The 17,325-nt window shown below is 42.4% G+C and overlaps 1 protein-coding gene across 1 annotated transcript in view; it reads right to left on the reverse strand.

Moving 5' to 3' along the window:
• tecta (tectorin alpha) overlaps window positions 1–17,325 on the reverse strand; it is an 84,189-nt gene that overhangs the window by 9,266 nt on the left and 57,598 nt on the right. The window contains exons 12-14 of the mRNA XM_060847028.1: window positions 10,945–11,225; window positions 6,959–7,063; window positions 5,886–6,082 (exon numbers count right to left, since the gene is read on the reverse strand). Coding sequence (XP_060703011.1) covers window positions 5,886–6,082; window positions 6,959–7,063; window positions 10,945–11,225 — 583 coding nt within the window. The remainder of the gene's footprint in view (window positions 1–5,885; window positions 6,083–6,958; window positions 7,064–10,944; window positions 11,226–17,325) is intronic.

The raw sequence follows: 17,325 nt of genomic DNA on the forward strand, positions 1-17,325 counted from the left end.
GTCAGTCGCCTGAGTCGGGAATTGAACCCGGGTCTCAGGCGCTGTGAGGCAGCAGTGCTAACCACTGTGCCACCGTGCCGCCCACTACAGGATAACCTGTACCCATTGCGTTCCCAACCATCCTGACAAGTAGGTCTAGCACTGTAAGCCTCTTGTGGTGCAGGAGGTCTGGGTTCAAGTCCCACCTGCTCCTGAGGTGCGTAATAACATCCCTGAACAGGTTGATTAAAATACCTAGATGCTTGGTGAACAGGAGAGTCAATCTACCTCGGTCTTAAAGTATTCAGTGACCATGCTTCCATTACACTCGGAAGAAGAGAATTCCACAAACTCACTGTCCTTTGGGAGGAAAACAATTCTCATTTCCATCTTAAATAGGAGACTGTTTATTTAAAACTGTCCCTGGTTCTAATCATTCTGACAATTGGAAAACTCCTTTCAACATCTATCAGGCATTTTTAAACGTTTCATTAAGATCACCTCACTCTGCGGTTCAGTGAATATGGGTCCACCCTACTCAACCTTTCTTTCTAGGATAACTCTTTATACCAGAAATCAGCCACATGAACTTCCTCTGCACTTCAGACATGTGTTTGGCTTGGTGCATATCCACTCCAGTGTTCATTTTCCCTTTTATTCAATCATTTGTCCAGACTGCATGAGGAGTCAACTACATTGCATATGTAGTACAGACTGGGTAAGGATGGCAGACTCCTTTACTAAAGGGCACGAATGAACCAGACAGGTTTTTGTGACAATTGGTCATCATTACGCTAGCTTGTTTAAAAGTCAATTCAAATTTCATCGTTTAGCATGCTGAGATTCAGACCTTTGACCTCAGATCTTTATCCTTTCGGTTCTGGGTTACTAGTTCAATGACACTGCTACATGATTGGTCAGTGTAATGTGGAAAAGTGTGAGGTTATACATTTTGATAGGATGAATGGAGGCATAGACTATTTTCAAAATGGGGAAAGGCTTGAAGAATCTGAAACAGAAAGGGATTTGGAAGTCCTAGTTCAGAATATTTTTCAGAAACAAACTAGGGTCAGATTGTGTAGAATCTGTGTGGGTAGAATGAAGGAACTGCAAAACCAAGAAAACCAAAGTTGGGGGTTATGTACAGGTCCCCAAACAGTAGTCAGAAGCTGGGTGCAAGATATACCAGGAGATAGAAATGATATGTAGGAAAGGCAAAGTTACAGTGACCATGGGGGATTTCAATATGCAGGTGGACTGAGAAAAATCAGGTTGATAGTGGTTCGCAAGAAAAGGAATTTGTGGATTGTCTATGAGATGGCTTTTTGGAGCAGCCTGTGGTGGAGCCCACTAGGGACCAGGCAGCACTGGATTTAGTGTTGTGCAATGAGGCTAACTTGATGAGGGAGCTTAGGGTGAAGGAACCCTGAGGAAGCAGTGATCATAATATGATCAAACTTACTCTGTAATTTGAGAGCAAGAAGATAGAATCAAAGGTAACAGTATTATTGCTGATCAACAGCAACTACAGATACGTGAGGGAGGAGTTGGGTACAATTGACTGGGAGAGAAGCCTAGCAGGAGAGACAGTGGAACAGCAATGGCAGGAGTTTCAGGGAGTAACTCAGGTGACGCAGCAGAGATTCATCCCGAGGTAAAAGAAGCATGGCACAGGGAAGGTGAGGCAACCATGGCTGACTAGGGAAGTCAGGGATAGTATAAAAGCAAAAGAGAAAGTATATAATGTGGTGAACGGTAGTGGGAACCCAGAGGATTGGGAAGCTTACAAAGATCTTACATAGACTGCAAGAGTTTCTTTAAATATATAAAGGGCAAAAGAGAGGCAAAAGTGGATATTCAACTGCTGGAAAATGAAGCAGGAGAGATAGTAGTGGGGAACAAGGAAATGGCTGAGGAACTAAATAGTTACTTTGCGTCAGTTTTCAGGGTGGAAGACACAAGTAATATCCCAAAAATTCAAGAGTATGAGGAGGCAGAACTGAGTATGGTGGCCATTACCAAGGAGAACGTGCTAGGAAAACTGAATGGTGTGAAGGTGGATAAATAAACTGAACCAGATGGACTACACCCCAGAGTTCTAAGGGAGATAGCTGAAGATAGTGGAGGCGATAGTGGTGATCTTTTAGGAATAACTAGAATCAGAGAGGGTCCGAGAGGACTGGAAAATCACTAATGTGATACCCCTGTTTAAAAGGGAGTAAGGCATAATACAGAAAATTACAAACTGATTAGCCTAACCTCAGTAGAGTGGAATCCATTGTGAAGGACGAAATTTCTGAATACTTGGAAGTGTAGAGTAAAATAGGCAAAGTCAGCATGGTTTCATCAAGGGGAAGTCATGCCTGACAAATCTGCTACAATTCTTTGAGGAAGTTACAAACATATAAGACCAAGGAGACCCAATGGATGTTATCTAGCTGGACATCAAGAAGACCTTTGACCAGGTCCAACAAAGGAGGTTGCTGAATAATATAAGGGCCTACGGTGTCAGAGGCAATCTGCGAATATGGATAGAGGCTTGGCTGTCTGGCAGAGAATGGGGATAAAAGAGTCCATCTCAGGGTGGCAGCCGGTGACAAGGTGTTCTGCAAGGCACAGTGTTGGGGCCACAACTTTTCACTTTATACATCAAAGATGAGGGAACTGAGGGTATCCTGGCTAAGTTTACAGATGATACAAAGAGAGGTAGAGGGACAGGTAGCATTGAGGAGGTGGGGAGGCTGCAGAAGGATTTGGACAGGTTAGGAGAGTGGGCAAAGAAGTGGCAGATGGAGTACAACGTGGGAAAGGGTGAGGTCATACTTTGGTAGGAAGAAGAGGTTTAGAGTATTTTCTAAATGGGGAGAAATTTCAGAAATCTGAAGCACAAAGTGAGTTGGGAGTCCTGGTCCAGGATTCTATCAAGGTAAACTTTCAGGTTAGAACATAGAACATTACAGCACAGTACAGGCCCTTCGGCCCTCGATGTTGCGCCGCCCTGTCATACTAATCTGAAGCCCATCTAACCTACACTATTCCATGCACGTCCATATGCTTGTCCAATGACGACTTAAATGCACTTAAACTTGGCGAATCTACTACCGTTGCAGGCAAAGCATTCCTGAGTAAAGAAACTACCTCTGACATCTATCTCCCCTCACTTTAAAGTTGTGTCCGCTCGTGTTTGCCGCCCCATAGATAGGGTGGACAGGCTCTCGCTGTCCACCCTATCTAAGTCACCTCTCAACCTTCTTCTCTCTAATGAGAACAGCTCAAGTCCCTCAGACTTTCCTCGTAAGACATTTCTTCCATACCAAGCAACATCCTAGTAAATCCCCTGTGCACCCTTTCCAAAGCTTCCACATCTTTTTTATAATGCGGTGACCAGAACTGTACACAATACTCCAAGTGTGGCCGTACCAAAGCTTTGTACAGCTGCAGCCTAACCTCCTGGTTCTGTAACTGAATCCCTCTATTAATAAAGGCCAAAACACTGTAAGCCTTCTTAACAACCCTGTCAATCTGGTGGCTTTCAGGGATCTGTGTACATGGACACCGAGATCTCGCTGCTCATCTGCACTCCCAAGAATCTTACCATTAGCCCATTACTTTGCATTCTGATTACTCCATTCAAAGTGTATCACCTCACACTTGTCCACATTAAACTCCATTTGCCACCTCTCAGCCCAGCTCTGCATTCTATCTATGTCTCTCTGCAACCTACTACATCCTTCGTCACTATCCACAACTCCACCGACCTTAGTGTCACCCGCAAATTTACTAACCCACCCTTCTAAGCCCTCACCCAGGTCATTTATAAAAATGACGAACCCTTGCAGTATGCCACTAGCAACTGGACACCAAGATGAACATGTTCCATCAACTACAACCCTCTGTTTTCTTTCAGCAAGCCAGTTACTGATCCAAACTGCTATGTCTCCCACAATCCCATTCCTCTGCATTTTGTATAATAGCCTACTGTGGGGAACCTTATCGAATGCATTGCCGAAATCCATATACACCACATCAACCGGTTTACTCTCATCTACCTGTTTGGTCACTTTGTCAAAAAAGTCAATAAGATTCATTAGGCACGACCTACCCTTCACAGGCTGAGTTGGTAGTTTGGAAGGCAAATGCAATGACGGCATTTACTTTGAGGGTATTTGAATATAAAAGCATGGATGTACTTCTGAGGCTCTATAAGGCTCTTGTCAGACCACATTTGGAATATTGTGCACAGTTTTGGGCTCTATATCTCAGGAAGGGTGTCCTGGCCCTGGACTGTGTTCAGAGAAGATTCATGAGAATGGTCCTGGGAATGACAAGCTTAACGTATGAGGAACATTTGAGGAGTCTGGGTTTATACTTGTTGGAATTTAGAAGAATGGGGGGGAGGGGAGGGGATCTAATTGAAACAGAGTACTGATTGGCCTGGACAGAGTGAAGATGTTTCCATTGGTATGGGGGACGAGGACCTGAAGGCACAGCCTTAGAGTAAAGGGAAGAACCTTTTAGTATGGAGATAAGGAGAAGCTGCTTCAGCCAGAGAGTGGGGAATCGATGGAATTCATTGCCACAGAAGGCTGTGGAGACCAGATCATCGAGTATGTTTAAGACTGAGATAGATAGGTTCTGAGTATGAAGGGAATTATAGGTTACAGGGAGAAAGCAGGAGAATGAGATGAAAAACGTAAGAGCTGAATGGCCTCATTTCCGCTCCTATATCTTATAGTCTTAACTCTCAACATTAGCATTCAGGTTCGGTTGGCCTTTGGTTAGGAAGTTAAGTGCAATTTTGGCATTTATTTCAAGAGAGCTGGAGTACAACAGCAGAGATGTACTGCTGAGGCTGTCTCCGTCTCTGATCAGACAACATTTGGAGTATTGGGAGTAGTTTTGGGCCCCCTATCTAAGGAAGGATTTGTTGGTCTTGGAAGTGGTCTGGAGGAGGTTTAAAAAAATGATCCTGCAATGAAGTGCTTGTCATATGAGGAGTGGTTGAGGACTCTGGGTCTGTACTTGATAGAGTTTAGCAGGATGAGGGGTGAGTACTGAGACACCTGGATAGAATGGATGTGGAGATGATGTTTCACTAGTAGGAGAGACTAGGATCCGAGGACACAGACTCAGAGTGAAATGACAATCCTTTAGACTGAGATGAGGAGAAATTTCTTCAGCCAGAGGATGATCACCTTGTCGCAGAGGGCTGTGGAGGCCATTGAGTGTATTTAAGACAGAGGTAGACTGACTCTTGATTAGTAAGGGGATCCAGATAGGAGAATACAGTTGAGAAACATAGCAGCCATAATTGAATGGCGGAGCTTACTCAGTGGGCTGAAGGGTCTATTTCTGCTCCTATTGCTTATAGTCATTTTCATAGAATAAACCGTGTCTTCAGTTCAGGATACTTCCTCCTGTCAATTGCCATTATTCACTCTGTCCCCTAACTCTGCTCTTAATAAGTGAGAGAGTGTACAGCAAGATGCTGCAGATCCAAACTCCTCCAGAGCCGAGACAGACACTGACAGACAAGCTCCTCTCGTTCTGTAAGAATCTTGCAATTCACAGGGAGATTCTTCTTCAGCAGCTCCCACTATCACTGCTCAAACTTCAAGTCCCAACATATTTCTGTCCAAACCTCCCAGTGTGCCCCCTGCCCTGAGCTGAATGACTCCTTTCCCTCCTCCCTGACAGGGCTTGTGCATCTTGCAACTTGACTCAGCTTCCAAAGAGGGGGGTATAGAGACTAGATTCAAACTCATTAACCAAAAGGACTTGAATCTTTGGAATAAAAAAGGGAATGTGACTGGCGAAAAGTGCTGGAACATTTGATTGCATCAGCTAAGAATGAGGACATAACCAATTCTTTTGGTGACAAAATGCTACAGATAAGAAATACTCACTTTCACTATATTGCCACAGTTGTGGTTGGTATTATTGATGTGAAATGCAATAAAATCATCTCCTTCTGACCCCACACAATGGATATCATTAATTCGAACATCTTCACGCTCAAAGCCCAGTTGATAAAGTCGACATTTGGAAACATAAACTTGCATCTGTGAATATTTACACACCACGTCTGCCTGGACAATATCATCTGTAATGGAACGGCAAAGGAACATGATTTAGTGGTGAACGATAACTGTCCAAGAAGCCAAACTTAGTGAGTGGACCAATCTACATACAGCAGTATTGAACTGAAAACCTTTTATGTTGATAGCAGTCCCTTCTAGGCGTACATGTTTAATCTGTAGGCAAATCATGGCAAAAGTCTTTTCCCTCAAATGGTGGTATGTGAAACAAGGGAGTGGCTCATGTAAACAACAGAAACACATGCGCGTATAAGCTCAGCAAATATGGGAAAGAGAAAAGGCTAGAGAAGATGTTAATCGGGTAAGAAGTGATCCATGTGAAACATAAACACCAGCATAGACCAGTTGGGCCAATTCGCTTGTTTTGGTGACCTGAGCTCTATAGAACCCTATATATTCCAGGGACACTGTTCAATGCAGTATTCAGTGAAGTGTTGTGCTCAGACATTAAGACAAGGCCAGTTGAACCACTGAAATGGATATAAAGAATTGCACAGTATGAACCATTAACAAAACATTTTTTTTCTGGTGTTTGAACATTTCCAGTTGAAGGAGATTCTGATTAATTATCTAATTTTCTGTTTCTGTCAAAAAAAACTTTCAATTTTTAGTTGATTGAGATGCTTTGAGAATCCTGAAAAATATGAATGTAGCCTTTTGCTTTTTAATGAATGGATGTCTTGACTCTGGACCATTTATTTGTGATTATTATTCCTTTTGGAGGGATCTTGCTAGTTCATACTGGGTCCAAGATCTGTTTCTCAATCTCAATATTTATGGCCATGAACTAACCTTTGGAAAGTTTCCTACACCATTGCTACTCCAGTTAGACATGCCCTGCTCAGGATTTAGTTAGGTATCCAGTGTTTTTGCATATTTACCACTGTCTGGGCTTGGCTTTTCTGGGCAGCCACACAGAACACCATTACGGCATAAACTGTAATTGGTGCAAATGCCTCCAGCACAAGGATCCTCGATCAATTCTGCTAAAAAGAAACAGACACAAATGGTTAACCATCGGCAACCTCCAGAAACATTCATTTGCTAAGAGCTGCAGGTCAAAACAGATCAAAATTATGGACACACTGGAGTTTGCGGGAAACAGTGCAATCATTGTAGTGTCAGTGGCTTCAACTGTTGAACTGGAGACTGCGCTTCAAGAATTGAAGGGAGAGTTGCCAGAGCACTTTAAACAGAATCTGAGAGTTGGTCAAAGGCAGAGGATGTGACTGAAAGACTAAGAAGTATGAAGGTATGGTTGCAGCTATAGAGGAGACTCCATTGTTGACTTTGATCAACAGGTTTGAGGGACTGACCCATGTAGATGGGCAACTGGACATAGCAGCATGATATAGGAAGCCATTTTCAAGTGGGGAGGGTGAGTGGTGATATGAATGATCTAACTGGGATATGAATGATCTAACTGGGGTGAGGAGAGGCATGGTCAACAATGACAGACTGAAAGGAAATATTGTCTTTCAGGTACCAGAGTTAAAGACAAAAACTCAAGCTGAAGGTGAACTTAGATTGGTAAAGGGGAGGAGCCAAGATAACTTAAGAGTGATGTCCTGCTGAGAACTTTTGAGGAATTAGGTTCCAAATTAAAAGGCAGAACTGTAAATCTCAAGATTCTTACCTGAGCCCCATGCAAATAGGCTTTAGGTCAAGTATGTTTGAAAAACATAGTTCAAAAAATGGTAATGAGAAAAAAATGGTTGCAATTCATGGGTCACTGACACCAGTAACTATGCTGTTCCATGTAAGCTGAACTTGGGCCAGTGTCATGGCAAATCATCTAACTAGAGCAATAGATATAGTTTAAATTAAAAATGGTAGGTGTTATGGGGAGTGGCCAAGTCTCTGGTGAAGGGGAATTTAGAACATACAAATTTTTGAAATGGAAGCAGTAGACCATTTGGCCCCTCAAACCATCTCTGCCATTCATAAGACCATCAGGAGATGTAGAAGTCCACACTTCGGGTGTAGCCATTCTTCAGGACTGGGTCACATTCAAAACATCGACTTCTCCACCTCCTGATGGTGCCTGGCTTTCTGTGTTCTTCCAGCCTTCTGCTTGTCTACTTTGGATTCCAGCATCTGCAGTTTTTTTATATCTCTATTCATAAGACCATGGCTGATCTGCTTGTGTTTTGAATTCCACATTTCTATCCACCCCAATAATCCTGTCTTTAAAGAATCAACTTACTCCTGCCTTAAAAAATATTCACTGACCCCACAAGAGGGCAAGAGTTCCAAAGTCTCACAACCCTCAGAGAAAAGAGTTCTTCTCTCCATCCTGAAAGCACTATTCCATTGTGTCCCTAGTTCTGGACTGACCACGAAAAGGTACATTCCTTCTACATCCAGCTCATTAAGCCCATTCAGGATCTAAAGGGAAGAGTCAAAGTAGTGGAACAGTGTTGTGGTTTGGGAAAAGACAGACAGGTTGAGACAGGGAGTCAGAGAATTTTATCATAATACTTTGCAGAAGCTTTCACAACAGTTTATGGATGTTGTGTGACCAACTAAAAGTAAGGTAATTTTGATTCGATGTTGTGGAGTATAGAGGTATATTTAAAAAATAACTTTATAATGTCAGTGACATATTCTAGTTCCAAAATTGTTAACTTAAAAGTCAGTTACAAGAGTATGAAGGTAGAACTGGTTAAAGTGAATTGGGTCTGTAATCTATAACTTATAGTAGTCATAAAACAATGAGAAAAACCAATTGATTAAATGAGAGGGGTGCTGCAAGGGTAAGTGCTGGGATCTAGGAAGCCTGAGGAATGGAAAAATTGGAGAATGCAACATAACACCACTGAAGTGGATAAAAGGAAAAAAAATATATAAAATGAGAGTAAAATAACTGAGAATATAACACGAAAAGTAGTAAGAGCTTTTACAAACAGAAAAAGGAGAGTAGCAAAAGTAAACATTGGTCCTTCAGAAGCTGAGAACGAAGAACTGATGATGGAGTGTGAGGCAGAGATGTGTCTATTCACAATAGAAGACAAGTTATATACCAGAAAGAGAGGATATCCAATTGATTTAAATGAGTGAGGAAATTAAGGTAATTTCTTTTTTAAATAATATTATTAGGGAAACTTAAGAGACTAAAAATCAGCAAATTCCTAAAGTCTTATGATCTCCAGCCCAGCTCTCTAAAAGACTATGCTCTGTATGATTGCATGGATGCATTAATTATAATTTTATGAAACTATATACATTCAAAGTTGACAAATATAACACCACTAGTCAAGAAAGAGAGAAAAGCAAAGTACAAACCATCAGTCATTGGGAAAATACTGCATTCTATTATTAAGAAAACTTTTTAACAATGCATTCAGCAAATTATAGCATGTTAGGGTCAATATGCATTTATGAAAAGAAAATATGTTTAATGAATGTTATTTTGAAAGTGTAACTAGTAGCGTAGATAAAGGTATCAAGTAAATAGATTTCCAAAAGGTATTGGAGAAGTGCCAAACAAAAGGAATATTATGCAAGATAAGAGCTAATGGAGTTAATGGAGTCCAATATTAGCATGGACAGAGGATTGTGTAATGGGCAGAAAGCAGACAGAAAGACTTGCATATTGGCAGCTGTAGTGAGGGGAAGGCTTCTGGTGGATTGGAAGACTGGAAAAATTAAATGATGAGTGTTGATGATGTAAAGGGATTGCTTCGGATTAGATTCCTTACAGTATGGAAACAGGCCCTTCAGTCTAATAAGTCCACACAAACCCTACAAAGAGTAACCCACTCAGACCCATTTCCCTACCCTGTATTTACCCCTGATTAATGCACCTGACACTAGGGGCAATTTAACATAGCCAATTCACCTGACCTGCACATCTTTGTGATCGTGGGAGGAAACCGAAGCACCCGGAGGAAACCCACACAGACACGGGGAGAATGTGCAAACTCCACACGCAGAGTCCCTCGAGGCGGGAATCGAACCCGGATCCCTGGCACTGTGAGGCAGCAGTGCTAACCATTGAGCCACTGTGCCGCCCCAGAACAGTAAAGGGAAGAAATGGTATGACAAAAGGTTTTGGAATCTCAGTATGGAGGTTCTGGATAAGGGGTTGATCATTTAGATTGGAGGATAGGAGAAATTTTGTCACTTCAAATCTTTGGAATTATCTATTGAAGAGCATGGATGTGTTGTCCCAGTCAAAGTGGTACCCTTCTTCGTCTGAGTGTAAGGATACTAGTGATAGTGAGTCATGTCTTTCAGTGGCTAGTTGGTGTTCATATATCCTGGTGGCTAGTTTTCTGCCTGTCTGTCTGATGTGGTTTGACTGGGACAACACTAGGACAGGCTAAACAGAGACATGCACAGGAATTCCTGGAGGCCTGGCATTCAAACTGGAACTACATCAATAAATACAGTGATTTGGACCCCATTTACCAACCTGTGAGAAAAAGAACTGCAAGTGATATCACCCACCTTAACTGACCAAGACACAAACAGAAAGTGGGAGAGAACACGAGCGCTTCAATGGAGGCTCACTGATGATGTTACCGAGCATGGTGACGAAATGTCTGAGAACAAACCTACCAGTTCAGCGAGCAAACTTACAACCTGAATAAGGCACAGGGTTTATTCTTGATAATAGATCTCAGCTTCCTAACTACGAGCTCAGTGACACAGCTGTCTCTCTTTATATCTGCTCAAAGACTATAAATCAATACCCGTCCCTGATTACTCTTAAAACCAAGTAGAAAATTAACACATTTAACACCATTGCTAGCTCAAACACCTAAAATGCAACCCTCAGGGGATGCTTGACCCTCAGTTCAGGAAACAGCAGAACCACAATCCAGGCCAAATTGCCTTTCAATCTGTTACCAGCTCCTCTTACAGCAGTTTTCCCGTCGAATCCAGTCAGTGCTCAGGATCCCCCGTGAACGACATGCCTCTCCATACGCTGCCAAAGAGCTGCAGATTTGCGATCTTTCATCCCAGTAACAAGTATCCAATCCACAGGATGAGTAAAATGGCATTGGATTGATGAAGCCAAAACACGGTTGGAAGAACCCCTTCATTTCAGTGAGTTTCAGGCAACTTCCTTCATTCTGTAACTGGATAATGTCCTGATTATCACAAGTTAGTGATAATGCAGTGTATTGATCTTCATCACAGCTGTAGGATACACAGAGCTGGTCAATATTCTCAGAAAAGAAAGAAGAAATCAGATTTTCTTCCTAAAGTCTTAACAATAATACAGGTGAGAAGTTTGAGAGGGAGTCAAAACAGCAGGAGTAAGAACTGCAACAGAATCCTGAAGGAGACTTTGTAAAAAATCCAAGTTTGCAGATGACCCAAAGCTGCTTTGAAGGTGAGCTGTGAGGATGATGCAGAAATGTTTCAATGTGATTTAGACAAATCGAGTGAGTGGGCAGATTCATGGCAGATGGAAGATAACATTGATAAATGTGATATTATCCACTTTGGAAGCAAAAACAGAAGGCAGATAACTATCCAAATGGCTATACATTGAGAGGGAGGAATATGCTTCAATAATTGGGTATCGCAGGTACACCAGGGAGTCAAAAGAGCAAAGACAAATGGTACATTGACCTTTAAGTACAGGAGCAGGGATTTCTTGCTGCAATTGTCCAGGGCCTTGTTGATACCTCTCGGAATATTGTGCACAGTTTTGGTCTCCTTATTGGAGGAAGGATATTTCTGGTATAGAGGGAGGGCAGCAAAGGGTTACAAAATTGATTCCTGGGATGACAGGACTGATGTATGAGGAGAAGTTGAATCGGTTAGGATTATTTTTACTGGAGTTTATAAGAATGAGGAAGGATCATAGAAACCTAAAAAATTTTAACAGGACTAGAATGTTCCCAATGATGTAGCAGTCCAGAACCATTGTCACAGTCTAAGAGTAGACCATTTAGGGATGAGATGAGAATTTTTTTTTCGCCAATAGAGTGGGGAGCCTGTGGAATTTGTTACCATAGAAAACAATTGAACGATTTCAAGGAGTTGGATATAACACTTAGGGCTAAAGGGTTCAAATGATAAGGGGAAAACTGAGTTTGATTGATTGAATATACCTTCTATAATGTACGTAACTGGTGAATTTGTTGAGTTCTTCTCAAGAACAAACAGTTGAAGAGAGGGTGTAAGAGACAGTTTAGAGCCATAGGTGGGTGAAAAGATAGTTATTGGTTGCTAAGTGTAAGTTATTTTCTATAAACTAGAACAATAGTTTAAACCGAGATATAAACACTCTTAAATTCATAACATAACTTGTTGAACTACTTAATATTGCATAACAAGAGTTTTTAAATGACATTGCAAAATGTGAAACCCTAATTTGTTATATTAGTTGAGTACAATAGAAATTACTTGTCATGCGATGGTTACACCTGTAACTTATGGGAGCTGCTGAGTAGTCATATCTCAGTCAGTGACTGCAGCTGAAGGAGCTTCAGATCGAACACAGCAATGAATCAGAATGCGGCGGGACTTGGAAACATTTTTTCAGGACCAGTGACATCCCTTAGGTTAAGTACTTCACATTGTATAATATTATTTTTCAAAATTTATTCATTTTGTGGGATGTGGGCATTGCTGGCTGGCCAGTATTTATTGCCCATCCCTAGTTGCCCTTGAGAAGGTGGGGGGTGAGCTAATTTCTTGAACCATTGCAGTCCACTTGCTGTGGGTGGACCCACAATGCCATTTGGGAGGGAATATTTAAAGAAAATGAAGTGTTATTGAAATATTTTGTCTTGCACTTATCATAACAAGTGCGAGGATGCTAACACATTGAAGTGTTCAACCTTCTTTTGAATTACTGGAAACTCAAAGTTGATAATTTCTCCTAAACCAAAGTCAACTTGCAAACCAATCAACACCCTTTTCTTGCAATTGTTTGAAATTTAACATTCTGGTTTTTGTCCAGATGCAAGATCAAAAAAATTCAGCCACATTTTTGTTTTAGTAATACTTTGTAATTGCTCCATGGTCAGGAACATGGAGATGTGACTGCGAGTAAGGCAGATATGGGGTCCCAGGAGGAGGGTCCCACTGGAGGGAACCAATCTCTTATATTTGTGTGGGTGAAGGCAGGGACCACAAGATTTACCTTGAACAAAACCATGTTCATTCTGCCTGATTTATACTTTATTTTTATAAATGCTCCTCATCTACCTCCTTAATAATGGATTCTATCAACTGTGACAGATGTTAAGATAACTGGCTTACACTATCCTGGTTTTTGTCTGCCCTGTTTTTTGGAATAGTGATGCTAGATTTGCAAATTTGTAATTCTCTGGGGCGCTTCAAGAATCTAGAGAAAGATCATAAACAATAAACTACTATCTCTGGACCCACTTATTTAGGACCCTAGGATGTAAGCCATCATATCCAAGCGACTTGTTAGTCTTTAGCTGTAAATGTTTCCCTACAAACTTTTCCTCAATGACTGAAATTGTTGATATCTCCCCTCTTTGGTACCTCATGATTTTCAAGTATTCTTGTTTTTTGTTTGTTTTCTACTGTTTGGACAGATACAAAATACTTGTTCAACATTTCTACCATTTCTTGTTTCCTACATTAATTGTCCAGTCTTGCCTTCTAAGGGACCAATATCTGCTTTAGTCACTTTTTTCCTATGAAACTACTTGTCAAAGAGTATATCTTTATATTTTAGCTAGTTTTCTCTCAAACTATAAAGTTCCCCCTCCTTTTCTGTGGACATTATTTGTTGGTTTCCAAAATTTGTCAATCTTCTGACCTACTACTAATATTTGCAAGATTGCACGCTCTTTCTTTCAGTCTGTTGCATCCTAACTTTCTTAGTTAGCCATAAATGGCATGTAATTCTAATACAATCTTCCTTTCTCAACTGAATATACTTCTGTTGAGATTTAAGAAATATCTCCTTGAAACCCTACCATTGCTTCTCCCCTCTCCTTTCTTTTAACCTATTTGCCAATTCATTAATCTTATCACCCTCAAATTCAATATGCTATGATCCATTCTGAAGAAGTCAGATTGGATTCAAAACATTAACTGTTTGTCTTTCCATAAGATGCTGTCAGGCCTGCTGAGTTTCTCCAGTGTTTAAGATCATTGTTGCCTTGATGCTCCTTTACTAAGAGATTATTGTATTTCTGTCTCATTGCACATTACCAGGTCTAAAATAGTCAGATCCCCGTTCACATTAGAACCTACTGTCCAAGAAATTGTCCTGATTACATGACATGAACTAATCTACCAGGCTATCTTTTCCAATATGATCTGTTCAATCTATAGATTAAAATCACCCATAGGGATTGCTGCAATTTTGTCACAATACCCTCTCCTCATTATTCCTTCCTGTCTTGTCCTGTCTAGTAACTGCTATTGGGGCACCCAAACTACGCCTGCAAATGAATTTTTACTTATTCTGTTTTTTGTCTCCACCCATACAGATTCTACATCCAGATCTTTTGAAATAACATAATTTCTCATGACTGTATTAATGTCATCCTTAATTAACATTTAATTATCCTATCCCACTATCCTTCCTCACATCCTGTTCTTCCAAAATGTCAAATAAGTATTTAGGTCCCAGACTTGGTCACTTTGCAATGTAACACTGAAGCACAAAGAGAAGGGAGAATTTAATCTTAGAATCTTGGCATCAAACAACACAGAAGAGGCCTTTCAGCCCATCATGTCTGAACTGACTGAGCAACACTAATCCTATTTTCTAGCATTTAGTCAATAGCATTGGAAATTATGACCTCATCCACATTCCTTTTTAAAGACTGGGAGGTTTCCTGCCTCTATACCTCAACAGGCAATGCATTCCATATTCTCACCACCTTGAGTGAAAAAGCTTTTCCTCCAATCCCCTCTAAACTACCTGCCATTCACCTTAAGATTATGTCCCCTTGTTATTGACCTATCAACTAAGCTGCTATCTGTCCACCCTGTTCCATGCCCCTTAATCATATGCATCCAATCAAATCCCCTCTCAGCCTTCTATATGTTAAAGAAGACAACACTAGCCTATCCAGCCTCTCTTCATCGCTGAATGCTCCATCCCAGACAACATCCTGGTGAATCTTCTTTGGATCTATTTCAGTGAAATCAGATTCTTCCAAAAGTGTGGAGACAGAACAGCACCCAGTACTCCAGCTGTAAGCTTTGTTTCGCTCTAACATAACTCCCAAGCTCTTATCATCAATGTCACAAATGATAACGGCAAATGTCCTGTATGCATTCTTAACTAGCCTATTACTCCTGTCCTAGGAAGAAGTGTGGCGTGCAGATACTGGAGATCCGAGTGGAGAGTGTGGTGCTGGAAAAGCACAGCAGGTCAGGCAGCATCTGAGGAGCAGGAAAATCAACGTTTCAGGCATAAGCCCTTCATCAGGAATGAGACTTGTGGGCTGGGAGGGGAGTGGTGCTGAGAGATAGATGGGGGTTGGGGGGTGGGGCTGGAGGAGGGTAGCTAAGAGTGTGATACGTGGATGAAGTTGGGGGAGAAGGTCAGAGAGGATGATGGGGCAGATAGATTAGATTCCCTACAGTATGGATACAAGCCATTTGGCCCAACAAGTCCACACCGACCCTACGAAGAGAACCCACCCAGACCCTGACTAATGCACCTCACACTATGAGCAATTTAGCATGGCCAATTCACCTGACCTGCACATCTTTGGATTGTGGGAGGAAACCGGAGCACCCAGAGGAAACCCACGCAGACACAGGGAGAATGTGCAAACTCCACACAGACAGTCACCCAAGGCTGGAATTGAACCCGGGTCCCTGGTGCTGTGAGGCACAGTGCTAACCACTGAGCCACCGTGCTGCCTCAGATGGGATAGATGGGAAAGATGATGGACAGGTCATGACAGCGGTGCTGAGTTGAAGGTTTGGTTCTGGGATAAGGTGTAGGGAGGGGAAACGAGGAAACTGATGAAATCCACATTGGAACCCTGCAACCATGTGGGATCAATGTGGAAGATGAGGCATTCCTCCTCCTGGCATCGGGTGGTTAGGGTTTGGTGATGGAGGAGGCCCAGGACCTGCATGTCCTTGGCAGAGTGGGAGGGGGAGTTGAAGTGTTTTGTCACGGGGCGGTGGGGTTAGTGGGTGTGGATGTCCCAGAGATGTGCTCTGAAATGATCCGCAAGAGAGGAGAGGAGATGGTCTCCTCCCCGATGTAGTGGAGACCGCACCGGGTGTAACAGATACGTAGATGACTTATGTGGAGCTACTGGTAAATTTCTGTCGGCTGTGGAAGGATCCTTTGGGGTCTTGGACAGAGGTGAGGGGAGTGTTGTGGGCGCAGGCTTTGCACTTCCTGCAGTGGCAGGGAAAGGTGCTGGCAGTGGGGTGAGGGCAGGTGGGGGATGTGAATTTGACAAGGGAGTTGCGGAGGGAATGGTCTCTCAGAAATGCTGATTGGGATGGGGAGGGAAATGTATCCCTAGTGATGGGGTCTCTATGTAGGTGGCGGAGGATGATGCAATGCATACAGAGGTTGGTGGGGTGGAAGTTGAGGACCAGGGCTTCTGTCCTTGTTGCGTTGGGAGGGGTGGGGTTCCAGGGCAGTGGTGCAGGAGATGCACTGGAGGACATTGTCAACCATGTGGGTGGGGAAATTATGGTCTTTCAAGAAGGAGGCCATCTGGGACATTCTATGATGAAATTGGTCCTCCTGGGAGCAGATGCAGCGGAGGCAGAGGAATTGGGAATAAGGGATGGTGTTTTTACAGGAGGCAGGGTGGGAGGAGGTGTTGTGGTTCTGCTCGCCGAGCTGGAAGTTTTTGCTGCAAACGTTTCGTTCCCTGGCTAGGGAACATCATCAGTGCTGTTGGAGCCTCGTGTGAAGCGCTGCTTTGATGTTTCTTCCAGTATTTATATTGGTTTGTTCTTGCCGCTTCCGGGTGTCAGTTTCAGCTGCAGTGATTTGTATGTGGGGTCCAGGTCGATGTGTCTGTTGATGGATGTTCTTGCCGTTTCCGGGTGTCAGTTTCAGCTGTAGTGGTTTGTATATGGTGTCCAGGTCAATGTGTCTGTTGATGGAGTTTGGGGATGAATTCCATGCTTCTAGGAATTCTCTGGCTGTTCTCTGTCTGGCTTGTCCTATGATAGTGGTGTTTTCCCAGTCAAATTCATGTTGCTGGTTGTCTGAGTGTATGGCTACTAGAGATAGCTGGTCGTGTCGTTTTGTGGCTAGCTGATGTTCATGGATGCGGATTGTTAGCTGTCTTCCTGTTTGTCCTAT

The sequence above is a fragment of the Hemiscyllium ocellatum genome, chromosome 29, assembly GCF_020745735.1.
Source record: "Hemiscyllium ocellatum isolate sHemOce1 chromosome 29, sHemOce1.pat.X.cur, whole genome shotgun sequence".
Lineage (NCBI taxonomy): Eukaryota > Metazoa > Chordata > Chondrichthyes > Orectolobiformes > Hemiscylliidae > Hemiscyllium > Hemiscyllium ocellatum.